This window comes from Poecile atricapillus, chromosome 3, assembly GCF_030490865.1.
Source record: "Poecile atricapillus isolate bPoeAtr1 chromosome 3, bPoeAtr1.hap1, whole genome shotgun sequence".
Lineage (NCBI taxonomy): Eukaryota > Metazoa > Chordata > Aves > Passeriformes > Paridae > Poecile > Poecile atricapillus.
This window is the reverse complement of record NC_081251.1, coordinates 91,330,007-91,349,821: the sequence shown is the minus strand read 5'-3', so window position 1 is coordinate 91,349,821 and position 19,815 is coordinate 91,330,007. Positions and strand designations below refer to the sequence as shown.

Sequence of the window (19,815 nt, the reverse complement as noted above, 5' to 3'; positions counted from 1 at the left end):
TAATCTGTACTATTTCTATAAATGTATTTTATAACTTCTAATTAAAAAGGACATCTATAACCAAGAGGATGGTATTTGCACTGTATGTTATTTAAAACAGTATTTTGTATTTGAGGACAAAGCCTGCAGAAAGCTGAAATTACAGCCCATGTTTCTGATCGCATATACAGTGCACAGTATTTTTTGCAACCATTTCTTTAGACTGTGAGCAGCATTTGAGAATCTTAACCAAGCCACATCTACAGAATGTTTAGGTATTTGGAAAACAGCAAGAAAATGGAAGTATGTTTTTGTAAAACTCAAGGAAAGAAAACAAGTAAGAGTAGAATACTGTCTGGTCCATTTTGGTACCAAACAATCTCTTTATTAACAGGATTAATCACGTAAATACAAAATAACTGCTGCCAAGTTTGACAACAACACTGAAATTTGGTTAATTTCAAGAACTTTTATAAATTCTTCCACCTCAAAGGTAGAAAAGAAAAATGCTTGGTTAGACTACAAGTGGCATCTTTTCCTAAATCACTGATTATTCCTATTTGACATCCTTTTAAAATATTTTCTCTTTCCCACCAAACTTGAATTTTGAAAACACTACACTGACAACAGGCCAAACCAGCCAGAACATTGACAGCATATATACAGGATAAAGCAACAATTTGGCAGGATTATCTTCAGCAAAATTTTCTTTCATCTTTTCCCTCTTCTGTTCTACATCCTACTTCACTTACGTTGACAGGGCTCTATCAACAAGGGCCATTTTTTGTAACACAACCCTGGCCAAAATACGCTTCTATTAGCCAAGTATATTATAGAGAGTTGCATCCATTTTTCCCTTCTCAAAATGACAAAATACTACAAGAAAACTTTTTCAAGATGTGAGCAAGAAGGAAAATGTGACCGCTGCGTCTTGTGGCATACTTCACGTATTACAGAGAGACAGAGCATCCCAGATCTGAGCTTTCACTGCAATTCAACACTCTGGCTCCTGCATCACCAGCACTGCAAACCACAGTAATACTCTCAACTTGTTGTTTTGCTTCAAATACCAATTTCCAGAAGATCTAAAGCAGGAATGCCTACAACAGGTCCTCTCAGAAGTTCACATATTCAACAGAGGAATCTTATTTAGTGAGACAGTGTCCTACACCAGAGTTCTGTATTCCATCTCTTGAAAAGACCATCTCTGAGTGCACAGGAAAGCCTGTAACCTCAGATGCACACATGGATCTGGAGCTCTACAGACCTCTGCTTCTAACTCCTCCCGATCAAAACTTGTGAATTTGCAAATAATCATACACACAGCTAAGGCTGAACATGTTCTCACCTGGACTTGGGGTCATTTTCCCCACCCTAATTATGCCTACAAATGTCACTTTATTCCTCTGTAATATTTGAATCAGGGTAGAAGTGCCAGAATATCCTCTGCAAGAGGACTGCATTGTTCTCCCATGAGAAGGCCCTAGACATCTATGATTTTTCATCTATAAAAACAGTTAATGTGGCGAAAATACATCAAGGAGGACTGCAAGAACAAATTCCCTGGATGCAATTAGTAATTATTAATAGTGACAATAGACATTAGCTCATCAAATAATCCTACACCTGGTAAGAGCTTTCTTCACTCTCAATAAAGGTAAAAATTGTATTTCTATATTTTTAATTTTTTTTTTTTAAGACTTGCTTCCAACCACAATTGATAACAGAATAAAAATATTTTACAGTTTTTATGGTCTTGGCATTATGTATTGTCTCAGCATATCTGAAAGCCCTCAAGTCATATCAGGAGCTGATAAAAATGTTCTAGATTTTGCCTATCACCTCAAGGAAAGAAAACTGTCTTTTCCCAGTAACATGAATCAGGCAACACTTCCATCCAGTCCAACAAATAGAAATAACTGTGGAGTTCGGGTTGTTTTGCTTTGTTTAAGATAAATAATCATCATTTAACCAGCAGTAAATTTTTAGGTGGACAAGATGCTTTTGTTATCCATTACTCCCTGCCTTCCTTAGCTGACATTTTAAAGCAGACGTTTTTTGAATATGTGAAGTAAATTCCCTAAGGGCTATCCCGCACTTTAAGAGACAGATTTTATTAATTGAAAATAACAAATCACTTACAGAAAATAATCATAATGTAGGAAAGGCCTAGGCAGAGCTGTACTCTGAAAACCTCTTTGTAATTGTAGCCTCTTTAGACAGGCATAATCAATTAGAAGTGGTCTGATTTTAACCAGTTGCAGGCTCATTACATTGCATTCCCATTTCTGTTGATGAAAATCAGTTTCAGCCTGTGGCCTGGAACTCATATACAGCACTTCCTGGGGCCTCTTAGATAAACACATCAAGAAAGAGTTTTATTTGGATTTGTCCCTCACCCTTTATTCATTGAAACAACTTTACAAATCAACATTAGAACAGAGAAAAATTGGCTCATAACCAGAGATATGCATATATGAGTAATATATTTAATCTCAGAAAAGTATAACGCTTCAATTTATAATCATATCTTACAAACATTTAAATGGGAGACTCAAAACATTCAGCTTTAACTGGTGAGTTTAGTCTTTCTCTTACTGTGTCATGAGACACTCAGTTTCTATTTAATATAAACACATTACTCCTTCCTTTCAGAAAGGCATCTTGCCTGTGATACATAAAATTGTCCCCAATGTATCTTCAAGTTTTCAAAACAGTACCTCCAGCCTAAGTTTTTACTCTCTGTAGACACTCCCTGAAAAATGTAATTTTAAACCTATGTAGGAATGAAACTTTTAAGCAAAACAATACTAATGAACTGTACCCAAGCAGAGAGAATCTGCAAAAATAATTGCTTTCCTTCTGCAGAAATTGTACCTTACAGCACCCAGGTTCAGTACAGTCCACATAAGCTTTGAGAAATAAATGAATTCACTACACTTGGTAATCCAGTCACAGCATGGTGCAGCCCCTCAGGCTCAAAGGACTATTCACAAGTCAGGGGCATTAAAAAAAAAGAAGGGGAGTTTCCTGGTGTGGAGAGGTCCATAAAAGTCTTTGCAAATGTGCAGCAATTGTTTAAAAAACACAACAGACAAAAAAAAAACCCCAAGGATAACTGAAATAGGAAAGAGATAAAGGAAATCTCTAACCACTAAGTAAGCAAAAGAGGAGCCCTCCCCTGGAGTACTGGCTGTTCCTTCCTAAAAGAAAATACAAAAATAGAGTTGAAGGATGAGCGACAGGAATAATCAGAAGAGTAAAAAAACTTCAGATTAAGAGAACACAGAAAAAACAGGATGATTCATACCACCAAGGAGCTGAAAAAGAGGTACAGGATAATCATTAAAAAAGTGTTAAAATTAATATTCCCAAAAGGATCTCTCTTTTTAAAAGTACCATTCAAAGTAAAAGGGTGATGAGCCCCAATATGGTTGAAGGAGGCTTGGTTTTGTTTATTTTGTAGTTGTGATACACAGCTAGACTTCTCAGTACAAAGGATTATCACTAAGGCCAATGGCATGTGAGGATTTAAAAAGCTTTACTTTGTAGTAATAACAAAAATAAGAAAATATATTTTTTAATATCAGAATTATTGATGGTAGATAGAGCTTAGCCTCAGAAAAACCACTAAAAAGCCTGGAAAAAAATTATCCCTAGAGACATGTTATATTGAAACTTCTTTAGGTAAGGTGGTACATTCCACCTGATAAAGCATGTGGCGCTTGCCTGGTCACTCTGTATGTCTGTTCTTCTGTTGTAAGGGCTAGTTCTGCATCAACCTGTCTGAAGAAGTTAATTTCAGACATGTTCATCACCAATTTGCTTTCCTAACAAGTATGATTATTTGAACTATAACATGAAATCATACCAATAGCAATTTTAGAATTAGAATGGAAGTGCATCAACTAAAGGTCTAGGCAAAAAACAAGCAAAAGGAGTTGGTTTTAAAATTAACAGTGCCCACAACATGACTACCTGAAATAAAGAACGGCTCCAGTGACTTAAATGCAGTGTTAAGAGTTCTAATGAAATGACAGAACTATTCATTAATTGCCTTCCTGGACTGACAAGGTAATTTATTACTCACTTGTTAATAAGAAATGAACAAAACAGGCCCACAAGGAAGCTACTTACAGCTGACTGAAAGCTGCCTACACGCTGGCACATGTGAAGAGACATACCTTCCTCCATACCTTTGTTTTTCTTATTGTTCACAGCTTGTTTTGTGCTGTTGCTAACTATAATCTACAACATTAAAACCACTGATAGTTCTCACTAGTCCTTCAAAAAATTCCCATTGATAAAGAATAAAAATGAAAAAAAGAAGCTGAAATAAGCTCTCAGCTATATTTTATAAAACTTCTAAACATTAGAAAATACTTTCCCTAAAACTATTTCAGGTGTCTCACAAAGAAACATTTCTATGGCTTTATAGAAAGGTTAAAGTAGCAATAGTCCAGGATTTGGATTTTGGATCAAAAAAACATTTTGGAACATGGAGAGGATTTTTTTTTTGCTGGCTATTCTAGGACTAGGAATACTACAAGATCATCACCTCAAGCCTTGGCATGGAGCTCTACCTCGGTTTTCTCCTCAGCAAAACCTAGGACTAGCTTTTGAGAAGGCAGAATAAAGGGCCTACTTCTACAAAGCAGCTAAAGGATTCCAGAAGTCAGTAGATACCTTAAGCACAAGTAATGTACTATTGTTTCTCCAGATTCAACAGGGCTCAGAAATAGATACAGATATTAAATCCAACGTATAGAATAGTACATTTGACTTACCTTGCTTTTGAAACTTTTCCAGGTGAGTACTCAACATCACAAGGACATCAAGATAGGCAGCTCTGGTCACCAGACAAGGATTTAGCCTTAAAAAAAATAAATCAAGCTTTTAAGGCTTTAACCTTATGCTCAGAAACAGCAGTAAAACAAACTAGTTTGGCATATCTGTTTTAATTAATATATAAACTACTGGTCAAATTAGACTGTATATACAATATAATTAGGCCAAGTTACCTAAGCTTCAATTCCTGGTCCACTCTGAGTGACAGTCACCTTTGCAGAACTGGCAACACCTTCCTCCTCCAGCCATTCCACTAAATGGCAGTTGATAAATTTCATTATTACTGGATGAATCAGCTCATTGTAGCACCTACATCGTCTTTGTCTTGTTTATAGATAATGTGTTGAACTAAATGCATCCACAAAAAGAATTCTTCAGTTCTTACTGTTACAGCTCATAAATGAGAAACTTCCCTTGCAAGGTACCTGGTACATCTTTTTAATGGCCACAGCTCTCTCACTCTTCTGATGATGACCAGGGGTGTTCATGTTTTTAAAATTAGGTATTTCTTTTTCCAAACGAGAATATTAGGGGTTTTGTGTATATAATGGAAACTGGCAATAAGCTACTTTCTGCTCTACTTTTTCAATTTGCAAGTGAGAAACATCTATTTTCTCTCCAATATGAAAAAAAAAAATTAGGTTAACAACTTCATTTTTCTTTGCATTACTATCACTGAAACATATTTAGCCATTAAAACTCTTTAAAAATATAACTTAAAATGTGAACAAACAGGAAATCTATTTCAAAACACAGAAATTATTCTAAAGAGCCCAATGGGACTTGTACTAAAACAAAAACTTCCAGAATCAAGCAGCAAAAGCTTGAAGTATGACTAATTCTGCTCAGTATTTAATTTTTATTTTATCTGGCACTTTCTTTGTATGCTTATCTCGATGTTTGAAGCTTCCAAAAATTGTGAATTAAAAATGTTCCAACAAACATTCTGAACTCTAACATCTTTAAAATTCAAGAAAATAGAATGTTTTTCAAATAAGATATGTGATCATAAAAATGGAAGGTTTGAGGTTCTTACATAGTTTGGCTGCTGTATTTGCCTATGGAGAGTTAGCCTATGAACCTAAAAAACCTTAAAAAGGACAACTTTAACCAGAAACATTGCTCTCACTTTCAGTAATAAACTCTGCAAGAAGTCTAAAATACTTACGCCTTCTTTTATGGACTACAATATTATTCATCTGCATAATGCACAGCAGAATATCTGCTACCAGGATCTCTCTTTAGAAGAGTTTTTTTTCTCCTTTTGCATAAAAAGAGACTTTTTGGACACTTTCTTAATAATGAAGTAGTCTAGGTTCATACCTCCCCAAACTTCTTCATGCTTGCCTCCTACCACCCGTCTTAAAGCACAAGAGCTGCCTACTGAGAAGATGCACATCATCAAGAACCAAAGCCTTAAAAAGCCAAAGCAATTTTAATATGGCCTGTTTTTGAAAAGTCGTATTAGGCAGACTTAATTTCTATCCACCCTGGTTAAGCAAAGATCTTTCCTGTATCTTGGGCATCCAGTTGCTGCCTAAGCTGTTCTTCACAAACGTGTAAAAATGCCACCAAGGAACACTCACAGAGTTGGGAGCTCAAGCCTTGAGAAAACAGAGGGCCTGATCAGTCAAAGGCTCAGAAGAAAAACAAACCACAAGGGGTCTCTCACAAATGGATGAAAGCAGCCACAACAGTTTTCAGCCAATAGGAGCAACCTAATGGGTCTACTGCGCTTCAGCTCCCTCAAAAAATGGATGACTTGCTTATCATTTCATGTTTTCAGTGGAAAGAAAATTTCCAATGTACAAACTGTGCCTTGGGCAAAATATAGCTCATGCAACTTTTACTGAAGAAGAGGCAACAGCAACACTGGCATGTTTTTTATTCTAGTCCAGTTTTTAAGCATTTACCACTTCATTTTAAGTATGTGCATATGCATGTTTTGATTTTGAAATGAGACTTTTCCAGCATAAAACATGCCAAACATTTGTCCTTGGCTGGTTCCATTGCTCTGGTGATGCTAGTGAATTCTCATCCATATGTGCCAGATGGACACTACAGGAAATTCAGTTTTCCAAAACCAAGAAACCTCAGCATTGTTCAGACTGTAGCAGAAAGCTCAATCTTGAAGACAATCAAACTGTGATTTACATAACAGATCTGACAACCAAAAATCACAGTGCTGAACATTTCAAATGATGCACTGCACAGTATTTAACATGACCTGTTTGTGCAGAACTTCAGCAACGAGAGTGGGAATAGTACAAGATGTTTCCTTTTTAACACCAACACCAATAAAGTGATGCTCTCATAAACAAGATTTGAGGAAACCTTCCTCCAAACAAGAAAGTCACAGCAGTAGCAAAAGGTGAGAGCTCCAGACATCTGGAACAGCATTCCTTTTTTCTTTCCAAAACCCAAGAATTATTTCATTTCCCTTCCAACCTAGTTATGAATGGAAACAAATACATCATAGCCTCACTCCAGATGACAAACTGTACATGATTGTGAACGGGGTAGAGCTAGAGATGGGTAGGACTCTCATATCTAAGGGTATATCCACCCAGAAATATAAAATAGCTATCAAAACAATATTCATACCATTACACATCTATACTAACAGCAGGCTAGTGATGCCAGGTGATCTGATTAAAGCAATGCTTTGTCCAGGCTAGCCATTAGTTTAATGTAACAACAGCACATCTGGAAGTCAATAAGCTGGCACCAAAGACCCAATGGCCACCTGACATACTGCGTTCAGATGCCTTGAAACATAATTTTCTGAAGTCAAATTTGTTGCTTTGTGTTTGGATATAGAGCTTATAGCCAGCCTGCTCCTGGAATCCTACTGCGCTTAGGAGCTTGCCCCACACTTTCTAGTACTCCTTCATAATGCTCTCACTTAGAGTTTGACCGTCCAGGTGGAAATAAAAACCAGGTCATAGGCAACTGCTGCATTAAGTTCCACTAACAGCTAATACTGCAGAATGTTTCAACATATCTGACCAAAGAGAGGTCAAAGGCTGTCTCGCCCTGAATAATGTGAAAGTCAAGCACTGTCACGGACTGGACCTGCCAGAGGGAAGGAAGACTCCTGCAACAGGCAGGAACAGAAAGAATTACTATTTCAGATTACTACTTAGCAAGAACAAGATAATTTATTTCTGATTTAATCAAGGAAAATGAAATGACGATGGGAGGAGTTGACGTGATCATCCTATGAGGACAGGCTAAGAGAATTGGGACTGTTCAGCCTCAAAAAAACTGCAGACTTCCGGCACCTAAAGGGAGCCTGCAAGAAAGAAAAAGACTTTACAAGAGCCTGTAGTGACAGGACAAGGCGGAATGGATTCAAACTGAATAAAGGCAGGCTTAGATTACTTATTAAGAAGAAATCCCTTGCTGTGGGGGTGGTGAGGCACTGGAATAGGTTGCCCAGATACAATGGCATGCCCCATCCCAGAAGGTGTTCAAGGCCAGGTTGGATGGGGCTCTGAAAAACCTGTTCCAGTTGAAGGTGTCCCAAGCTCAGAGCAGAGGAATTGGAACTAGGTGATCATTAAGGTCCCTTTCAACCCAGGTGATTCTAGGATTCTATGACCATGGAACTCCACAGAATATACAAGGTTATTGAAAGAACACAAGCCAAAGAAGTTAAAGGAACTGAAGATTTTAAAGGGTTTACACTCCTTTTTTTTTTTTTTTTGGGGGGGGGGTAATTGCCCAAAGCACTAGCTTAACAGTATCTTCTGTATAAAGGAAATAAGTGTATCTTTTTTCCTCACTATTTTAGGTAGCCTGGCTGCACAGTAGAAAATCTGAAAACACAGGTCCCAGTTTGCATACTACTGACACTTCATAGAAGATTTCTGGATTAGATCCTGAAAATAGAAGTCTTCCAAACCTACTCAACTTCTTGTCATTAATACTGAACAAGTAATTGGGGACAGAATAGCAGACTTCTTTGCAATTGCATTTTCAGTTCTGGCATGTGAATATAAAATTTAAAAAGAGTTCAAGACACATGCAGGAGGAAACCTTTTGTTAGCGATTAAGAGTCTAGGGACTTTTTTTCAAAGAAAAAGGTCAATGAAGCTAGAGTCCATTAAAATTCACAGGCCTTTGAAGAGGCCAAAGTTAAGCACTTGTAGAATATTATATGACCAGAGTAACAAAGAGCTATTTGTTTTCAACAAGGAACTGCCTGGTAGGTGAATGAGGAAGCATACCCTTCAGAACATATTCCCTCTCTGGAGACGTAAATCAGACTGGGCAGGTTCAGAAGTTCCCTGTGCAACACTGGGGTTTGCTCCAGCTGGCTTTGGCTATCCATAGTAGCAGTAGGGCTGCTTTCATTTCTGCTCTGCCTTTACCTACACTAAGTATCACTGGTTGCAGCTTAGGTCTATGCAACTGAAATCAATCCTAGACTCTCACAGCTTGGAGCTCTACAAATATTATCTTTAAAATGTTTGATTCACCTTTTATAGTTAAGTCATGCTGAATTTGAGGTAGTTGTCGGTTTGCTTATTTTGGATGGCAGATCTAACACAAACCAAACTGGCATTTATTGAAGGAATCAGTAATATGTGGTCACAGACGTCCTGTGTACTTGGCTCTCACAACTTCATTGCTTCAACTCTATCAGGAACACATGGCTTAACTTTTAAAATTAAGTTTCTCCTGTATTACTGTTTAATTTAAACAAGATCAACATCAATGAATTACAGAGCAAATTACCTTCTTTTCCAAGAGAAACAACAAGGAGCAAAGAACATGGAAAGCTCACACATTTGGCCTCAGTCCTGTCAGAACACTGGGAAAAAGACAATTTCTTGCTTCTGTAACCACTAAGGTTTGCAGAGGTCCTTAAACAGCATTTCTGCTTATTAAAGGGAACCATTTATAACCATCCAGATTTCTGTATAAAAGTCAGGATGCCAACACCCCTTTATAGCAAGTACCAAAGAATTTTGATGCACAGCTTCTGCAGATACTCATTATCTTCCCAAAGCCTCAGTTTTCAGTGACAGTCAGATGACTTACAAAGCTAACAGCTATTTTATCCTGGATCATTCCTCTTTTTCCACCTCACTTCAAGATGGGCAACAACAACCGTAACATTTATTTATTGCATTTGTTACATAAATAAGACAGATACAAGCTAGTGATCATGAAATCAAAGCAGTTTGTGTTAATGTTTATTGCATTAGCTTTTGGTTATTCTAAAAATTCAATGTTTTACAAAGAGGTAGTTTATTTTGCTCATATTTTCCCTCATTAGGAAACAGATGTTGGAAAATCATTAGCAGAACAAGCACTACTTAATATACAGCAACTGACAATATTTACTAAAAATTTAACAACATAAAAATCAAAGCATATTTCATCAAACTCTCAATAAGCACTAAGAAATTTCAAATGCAACCAGACAATTAATGTCTCTTAAATAAAAATCCACAATATCTCTCTTGTGGATGAGGTTAGCTACAGGTATCTTAGTGCAGTTAGCTATCTTACGGATTTCTAAAACCTTTTATAAGAAGTCTCAGAAAAGCTCTGCATTTTGCAGTCTCCAAGCTTTTAGAAAAGTCTCAAAGACTGCAAATTTTTTACCAAGTGCTATTTTATCAATCTTTTTAACTACTAATCTTATTTCTGAAATGGGAATATAACTTTATTAAATAACTAACAAAATAGAATTTTCTCCTAATAATGTAAGATGTACATTCCAGGTCTGGTCACAGTAAAACAGTAAATAATTAACAGTGTCACACAATATTTTTTTTTAATACAGTGTTTAAGCGACACTTAGGAATTCAGATTGGTTAATCTCAAGTCCAAACTTTAAAAACTGATGACAAGATTAAGATAATGAACCTTAATTAGATTAGATGTAGAACTGATGTAGAACTTTAGTCAATATTATACAACTTACAAAGTCACCTACAAATCTTTTTATTTTGTCAAAAAATGCTACAACATAGTCTTAAACATCAGGGTAAAGACACCAGAGCTGTCAAGACTACAAGAGCAACCCCTCCAAAGGTCAATTCACAGCGACCTTGTGAAGAAGAAGAGATTCATTTTAATGACTTGCATGACTGTTTTCATTTCAATTTTCGAAGTGATCAATTAATTAAATCAACTGCCTCTCAACAACTCTCTCTCTGGTCTTCAAAGAAAAAGTCACTCTTACTGTAATGTTGTATGTAATGTTCTGGAGACTTTGGAAAGGCTGAAAAGGACTAAAGCTCCTGGAAGGAAGACCTGTTCTTATGATTAAACCTATCAATAACGTTTTAGAGAAAGTCCCATATTAGAAGAAACACTCTAATTATTAAACACTGCCCTATTCTTCTGTGTAAATAACATGCTATTGTCAAAGAAATTTATATTTTACCTGGCAGAAAATAGATCAGCTTGGTAGTGATGAATTTAAACCCCAAATTCTCCTACTCTCTAGCCATCAGTATTACATACAGTTTTTCATTCCAACACATCAATAGAATCTGCTTCCTGAACATCATATTCAAGGTAATGCACAGGATGCAACTGTACAAATTCTTGTACTTCTGAACTTTATAAACATTTCTGATAAGTCAAAATTTTATGAAGAGTTAAGGCTGGAATTTCATCTTGAGCTCCACATAAACACAGTAAAGAATTTTGATTAAGTCAAACATGTCATAGCTTGTTGCAGTGTGTTTCTTGTTAATGGTATGTTCTGTTATTGCCCAAGTTGATGGTTTGGTCCAAATGAGACCCTCCCACCCCACACTGTCAATCTATCCTGAGTCTCCTGTCAATCTGTCTTAAGCCCACCGCATGCTTGGAATTCCACTTCGGAAATCCCCTAAACTTTGACCCTTGATTAGTCCATGTGACCCAACTTTCCCCCCCACCTCCCTCAATGGATGATGATTTTGTGAGCCCTGCCTTTTATCCTTCCCAGGGTAGCTCTGATTAACTGATGCTTTGTACCCTCCCTTTGAACTGTCTCCCTATTTCAGCTGTTGCAGGCTCGCATTTTCTGTCTTTTGCCCCCAAGATTCCCCAGAGCAATAAATCCTCTATTATCCCATGCAAAAGACCTCCCTCTCGTCCTTGCCTCTTCAGACTACAGACTGACAGCCAAAAAGCCGTAGAGCAAGTGCTCTAGTCACACCTCGGGTCATCCTGCTCCGGGGTGTGACCCACTCCTGGCGCAGGCCGAAGTTATAGAGCCAGATAAGCTCCAGCCCAATGCATTAATAGCTGGTACTCAGGGACAGGATCTGTGTAACTTCCTATTTTCAGTTTCCCACTGTGTCTATGTCTTCCATAATCTCAGCTTTTGTGGCTCGCACACTGGCAATTAAATTTTGGGTTCAGTTTATCCTTCCCTCTCTATCAGCTCCCAGCATACTCCTTCCTGAAGAAGGGCAAACCTCCAAAAGTATTCCTACTTCTGGTGGCCAGATTCTTCTGATATGTGACCTGATATTGTGTCAGCTAAAAATCTTCTAAACACACCAAAAAGTGCATCATCTGTGATGTCTTCACTCTCGATACAGTCAACTCTACATAATCCTTGAGGGCTGTCCATGGAGACCCCTGTCCTTGGGGGGTTGCTGATGAACCAGGCCAAGCTGGCTTTGTACTGACCACATTTTACCTGCAGCGTGATCTGGGAAAGGATCAGTTGTCATTTATGGAGGCGACAAAGCTTATGGAAATCACTCCTACACATACAGCAAGCGGCTGATTAAAAGATTAAATCTTCTCCTGTTGTTTTGGTTATTAGCTTTCAAATTCTGCAGTATTTTAAAGACTGAGGTTTTTGGGGGTGTATTTGTTTAGAGGGCAGCATTCATATTTTAATATATTTTCTCTCAGAGCCCACATCTGTAGCACCAAATCAACATGCATGGCCTTCCTCTTGTCTTCTTAAGGAGACATTAATAATGGATTTAATTATTAAACTTTGTCCATAGCATTTTTAACCATGTAATACAAAACCAGCACATCAATGAACATCACGGCCAACAGACCTACATTTAATGGAAAGCATTTTAAAAAGTAATAATGAAGCCTGTGCTACCAAGTAAACCTTGCTGAGTTCCTGGAAGCGCAGGAACACCCGCATAGAAATAGAAATACAAACATTAGTAAAAGTGCATCTGCTTGCCTACTTGGTACTGTTGAGATCTTCTCCAAGTAATTACCATGTGTACAGTCCCCTGGCTTGCCCATTCTATAGGGACAGCTCATCCGGCATTAAAGCAGGCATTGTCTCCAAAGGGAGTTGCTAGTCTGGTGATTTAAGTTTTTTTACCACCCTCAAAGCCTGACTATTATGTTGTTATTAGTTTTCCTGGTAAAGACAGAGAATTTATTGCTTCAAAAAGAAGCTACACGAATTATTTTTTCATTGTGATACCACCAAAAGCATCTTGAGTTTCAGCTGTTAAGAAAAATTAATTTGTGCTCCAGCTGTCCTTGGTGAATGATACTGAAAGGCTGTGTTTTGTTGGTGTTTTTTTTAGCATACTTGATTGATAAAATAATCCTGGCTGTTCTCTTTTTTGTTCTTTTAATGAGAACCTCATGTGATTCCTGAGCAACATCCTAAAATACTTAAAAGGTCAAACTAATCCCCCATGTGCGAATTTAATGAATTTTAAACAATTAAGATCAGGGGGCTTACTTATGAAGAAAAAGCTATGAAAACGCTTATGTTTATTTACTGAAGAGCATATTCAGATATAAGCGAGGATTTATGTCCAAACTCTGTAATTTCTGCCTACTCCAAATGTTGCACTGGTAGACGGAAAAACCTTAAACAACCTTAGCCAAAACTTAATATTCCTGAAATGTTCGTAATTAAGTGTAGGAATATATCAGAGTCAAACACTATTTCATCTTATGCAAAGTCCATCTTAAACTTCAGCCTGAAGCCCAAACATCTCTACTGATACCTAAAGTGGATGTTCCAAAACAAGCAATCACCAATCTGCCTAAATAAGCAGCTTGTAGCCATGTTAAGGATAGTGTTATCAAAACTGATGAAAGAGTGGACTTGGAGCAGCACAGAAACCTAAATTAGCTTGCTAAAGCACCTAAAATTTAAAATACTGCCTCTAGGAATACATTTATGAACAATTATGTGCTATGACTGTTCCCAAAAACAAAGACAAACAAAGCTAAACAAGGCCCATGGGTTATAATGTGCAGATTAACAAATTACTTGTGAGTCAGCACCAAGCCTGACAACATTCAATAAGTGTTTGGACAATGCTCTCAGGCACATGGTGTGACTCTGGGGGATGGCCTATGCAGGGCCAGGAGTTGGACTTGATGATGATCCTTGTGGGTCCCTTCCAACTCAGTATAATCTGTGATTCTTTGAGCTGTTCATACTGGTACACTTCATTTTTCAGCTGGAACAGGACAACAAAAATTTCCCTTCATATTTTATGTATGCAAGGGTAAACATGAATTATTGCTCCAGCTGACAAAGTTAAGTTTTCAATTTGACTTCTGCAGAGAAAAAACTTCTGCAGAGAAAGGCTCAATCATTAAAACTATTTTCAACTTTTGAACTTGGCTGTACAACGCATACAGACCACTAATGAACGAAGGTAATTAACTGCACATCTCAATGTGTAGGTTTTAAAGACAGAAGTGAGAAAGTGGAAAAGTTAGAAAACAGGACCTTGAAAGGACAAGAAGGTTCATCTTAATGTGGTGGAAGAAGAAGAGGCAAGAGTAGTAAAAGAAGAGAAGGACCTCTATCTGCTGAAGAGGATAACCTTACATTCTCCCCACTTCTTGTTGTTTTGAAACTACAAAAAAACACTTCCAACTCCCAACACTTCCAACTGCAAAGAGCCATGGGCATGTTGCACCTCTGTCTAGGTATGCCTCCACGTGGTCCTGTTTTGTTTGTAATAGTCTGCTCACTAAGAGGAAATGAGAAAAAAAGGCATATTTAGGTTACAGTCTGAGCCATGAGGTTCTGAAAACACAGAGGCCACATTCTTGCTTTCTCCACATATGGCTTAAGTGCACCTCACATAAAGTTCCTCCTAGGAAGGACCTAAGACTGATCATCTATTGTCACACACATAGTGCTGCCAAAAGCAGAGGGGGAAAAGGGATACAACAATCTTGATGGAGTTCCATAGCCATCAGAACTTGGCAAGTTACCATACTCTGTAGGGCTACAAAATATTGATGAGATTTTCCTCATTCAAAGCAGTCATAGCTGGATCATCAGAGAGTCAGCCGGGGGAAATCCAAGCAGCACATACCTCAGCAAACACTGAACCTTGTTTTGAGCTCATGCCTAAAATAACTTTTGTATGTATTTGTTGTGCAAGCTTGAATCTTGTGCAGAACCTATTTGTATTTTTAACAGTGCCAACCATAAAGCAGAGAGCTGCAAGCAGCAGCACTGCAGAGCATGGGTTATTTGGGTTATAAAAACACCACAGGTGGCCCATTCCACACAAACCAGCGACTCCTTGCAGAACACAAAGCCAGCTGGTTTTATACAAGGTTGCTCCCCACAAGTTAGTTTCAAAAAAGCCACCTTCTTAGATGTTAACTCTCCCAGTGCAGACAAGCTCTGAGCTAAGAAACGGCACATCGCTAGAGGTTAGCGGAGTATGTAATTTGATTTCTGGCAGAACCTCAAGTCTCTTCCCTCTTCTGTGGTCTCCAGGAAGTAGGAAGGGAGAAAAAAAAAAAATCCAACTCAAAATACTGAAAAGCAGCATCCTACAGCAAAGCCATGTGATGACATGATTTCTCACATTTTCCAATACCAATATTTTGTCATGACAAAGGCTACAAATTAAACAAGAGAGTTATTTCTGGGAGTTCTGGACAATAAATTACCAAATTCAAAGGCTGCTCTTCCAGCATTCTGTATTTATGAAGCAGAAGGCATCTAGAGTTAGTCTTGTAACTCCCTGGTATGCAGTTGAGCTAAAAACTGCTTGTTTATAAAAAATGTATTCATATAACAGAGCTTTGAACTCTTCCAAAGATTTAGCTTGATAAACTGTTCATATTTTAAAGCTTTCATCAGACTAATTTACCTCACTTCATTCCATCAGCTAAATTCTCCAACAAAGCAGATTTTATATAATTTTTAAATTTCTGTTATTCACAAATACCTTGCATCTCTCACATTTTCAAAAACTGAAGTAAATTAACACTGATGTGAAGGTGAAGGAAAGCAGTAACATTACTAAACACTTTTGATCTCAAAACATATAAAAAACACCAAGCAAAGTATAAACATACAAATAAAGTGAAAAAATTCAACCATCACCTTGAGAAGTGGATGGAAGGCATGTCTCATTCAAAATATCAAAAATGAAAATACTGGTTATTCTGAATACACAGAAAAGTTAGTGCTTTGAAGATATATAAAAAAAGCCAAAGAGAAAAAGCAACCATGCCCCATCAGAATAAGTCTGCCTTGCCAATAGATAGAAAATACCAGTTGAGAAAGTGAATGCTTTATGAAATTCAATTTGGGGAATGTAACCCATTATTTTACTCTCTAAAGGAAAATCAGGTTGTAGCATGGAAAAGGAAAAAGAGATTAGTATATTACATGGAATATGCAATAGAATCTTGAGCTATTCTACACCAATAAATTCTGATGAAAGGAAATTACATTCTGGCCCTGAAAAAGCAAAGAAAACCCTAAAACCAAAACCCAAACAAAAAAAAACCCCACCCAGTTCAAGAAACCACTGAGGAACGATAATCTTTCCTCCAAATACATGCACATGACAACTGAGCCTCATTTTTAAGAACTACATATGCAATCCAAAGTTTTGTAATTCAAGATTCTCAGAGAAGTTTGTTCCATAATACAAAGGAAGTACATAGTTGAAAGAACACCAACAAGAACTTTACAGAACTAGCACAGAAATGTGACTGAAAATTGATGTTTGGAAATAATTCCCCAGATTCACAAACCACTTTCCTGTTATTTTAACTTTTTTTTAACCATTTAAGATTAATAGTGAGTGCCTCTTATACCCTCTTTTCAAACAGTCTCTACCCTGCGGTATCAGTGATATGGTAAGTTATCTCCTTATGAAAAAGGCAGAAAAACCAGATGGGAATCCATTAACTTCTCTCTGTGGTGCTCATTCTCTTTGCCTGAACAGAAATAAGGTAAGAATGTCTGTACATGACTGAGGGTCCAGACAGCCATCACCCTCTCTGACAGCAGATGCATACCAAGAGGTCTAACAACAGGGTAAGAACTAAGTGCTGTTTCCCAATAGGCTCTCCCAACATCCAGAAACACACACACAAAGTTTCACAACCCAGTTGCCAAGCAACCTTCTAAAACTCCTTTAAAAGAAGAAAAAGGAAAAGCAAGAACAAGACCCTCAGACTCCACTGGTGATCACAGAGCAGTTGTTCACCTTCACCCAGTCAACTACGAACAGTAAAGCTGCACAGTGAATGTGGGACACTAAAACCACTTCAATGAGTTGGGTTGGGTTGGGTTGGGTTGGGTTGGGAAGGGAAGGGAAGGGAAGGGAAGGGAAGGGAAGGGAAGGGAAGGGAAGGGAAGGGAAGGGAAGGGAAGGGAAGGGAAGGGAAGGGAAGGGAAGGGAAGGGAAGGGAAGGGAAGGGAAGGGAAGGGAAGGGAAGGGAAGGGAAGGGAAGGGAAGGGAAGGGAAGGGAAGGGAAGGGAAGGGAAGGGAAGGGAAGGGAAGGGAAGGGAAGGGAAGGGAAGGGAAGGGAAGGGAAGGGAAGGGAAGGGAAGGGAAGGGAAGGGAAGGGAAGGGAAGGGAAACTCAAAGTGTGCAGGAATTACAAAGTACATTAGAAACTGGCAAAAATTGTTCCTGTCAGCTAAAATCCTTATGCTCTAAGTGTTGCAAGGCTGCGTGCGCAGAATACAAAATTTTACTATCTGGGGAGAAAGACATTCTAAAACCCTTTATGTATAGCGTTAACTGCATTGTGAAGAACAATGACAAGGCTACAACAAACTGACAAAATTAGAATGTGTTGCTGACATTAGTTAATATCAGGGAGTTATTATCAGCACATACAGCTGTGACTCTACAAGCAAGTGAAAGAGAAAACACTTTTCTTCAGGAAAACACCTTTACTGTGCACAAGAATTTCTTAGAGAGGGCCTGAAGAGTTTTAATTTCCAGGGATGATAATAAAATAATAAAAAAAAAATTACTAAAAACCCAACCAGTCATCAGTTGGTGACTGATGTATTAAAAAGGGAAGTTCTGAAAAAATATTTTGGAAATAGAACTTATTTAAAATCTGTCATGAAAGAGCCCAGCCTTTATGTATTTGCTGAAAGAGAAAGAGGTTTGAATTAGTTTGCATGAGTGTCTTTCTACTGAATTTGGTCTTCAGTGTTTGGGTTTTAACTCTCTGTAACAGTATCAGTGAATTTAATTTAGTTATACAAATTAATATTCTCATTAAAACATTTAAAAATGCTTACATTTCAAGTGAAAAGTGATTCAAGTGAAAAGGTCCACCAAATCCACCATGATATCCTCCAGTTGGGGCAGACAGCAGATGCACAGGAAATGGAAGCATAATAGTGACACTTGCCAAAATCTCTGTGTCAACCCCCAATGTTGCTGACGAATTTCTTGAGCCAATTGTGATGTCCACATATTCAGTAACCTCACTGGACTTTCATTCCATGACTCCATTAAATGGTTGTTTAAAAATTCAGACAGGTTTAAAACTAAGACTATCTTATGAGACAGAGTTCCATAGACAAATTAAAATTACATTAAAAACTTCATTAGTTGGTTTCCTTTACATCTACCACCTTGGACAGAATGCTAATTTCCTGTCCCTTTATATGGGACTCATATTTCACATCCCTCAATTGTCCTTTTTCCATGATTAAAAAAAATAATCTCAGCCTATTTAATCAGTCCGCAAGTAGAAACTGTTCTATACTTGTCAGTTTTTATACTGCTTCTGATTCCTGCTGTATTTCCTTTGGGATTTAAGCAATATTTAAATATACAACACAGATTAATACCCAAACACAGATGGATTTTCTGTGGTTTTCTTCATTTTTTAATGATATTTGCCCCCTCCCTGATTGGGCACTACCAAGAAAAAAAGTAACTTTTTTCAAACAAAAAAATCTGCTCAGTAAACCACTCTTTCCCCATGTAAAGTCCAGACTTTGTTTATGAGCACCATTTTCCAATTATTTGCATCAAGTTTTATCTGCCATATCATCACTCTTACTCTTTGAGAAGACACTTCTGTAATTCCCAAAGATCAACTCTATCTTCATTATTCCAATTCAGTTAACACTGATATATTTTCCCCACCCACTAGATACCCCTCTTCTCCAAACCTCTAAAGATTTTGGTTTTGATGATCAGAAAATGACTCGGGTTTTATCAGAGGTCCACATTACCTGCACTGGGGCCTCACGCCACAGTGCAAAATGTGGGATATTCCAAATTATCTATGCAAGGACACATGCTCTTGTTCACAGCTGATTTCTCTAGAGTTTTGGGCAGGAATTCTCATGTGGGAAGGGAGGGAAGGGAGGCAGGAAGACAGGGAGGAAGTATAGTATAGTATAGTATAGTATAGTATAGTATAGTATAGTATAGTATAGTATAGTATAGTATAGTATAGTATAGTATAGTCACCTTAAGATGAACTTACGAAAAATGTTTCTGAATCTTTCTTGGATTGTTTGTGGGCAGCTAAACACTTAGTGTTTAAACAATTTAGTTTAAACAATTGCTATGACATTTTCCTACTAATTTTCTGTAAAGGTCAAAGTCAGAAAAATAGAAACATAAAAACCTCATATATATGGCATATTTTTCTTAGTCAAGAAGTAACAGTTATCCTCAAAATGTCTGTTTCTGTAGAATACATATATGTATTATATGTAGATATAATACATAAACAGTAGATAATATATGTAGAATATAATGGAGAACA

The 19,815-nt window shown here is 37.5% G+C and overlaps 1 protein-coding gene across 1 annotated transcript in view; it reads right to left on the bottom strand.

The window, feature by feature from the left end:
- THADA (THADA armadillo repeat containing) overlaps positions 1–19,815 on the bottom strand; it is a 153,155-nt gene that overhangs the window by 40,547 nt on the left and 92,793 nt on the right. Inside the window, exon 32 of the mRNA XM_058836463.1 lies at positions 4,767–4,852. Within this exon, the coding sequence (XP_058692446.1) occupies positions 4,767–4,852 (86 nt within the window). The remainder of the gene's footprint in view (positions 1–4,766; positions 4,853–19,815) is intronic.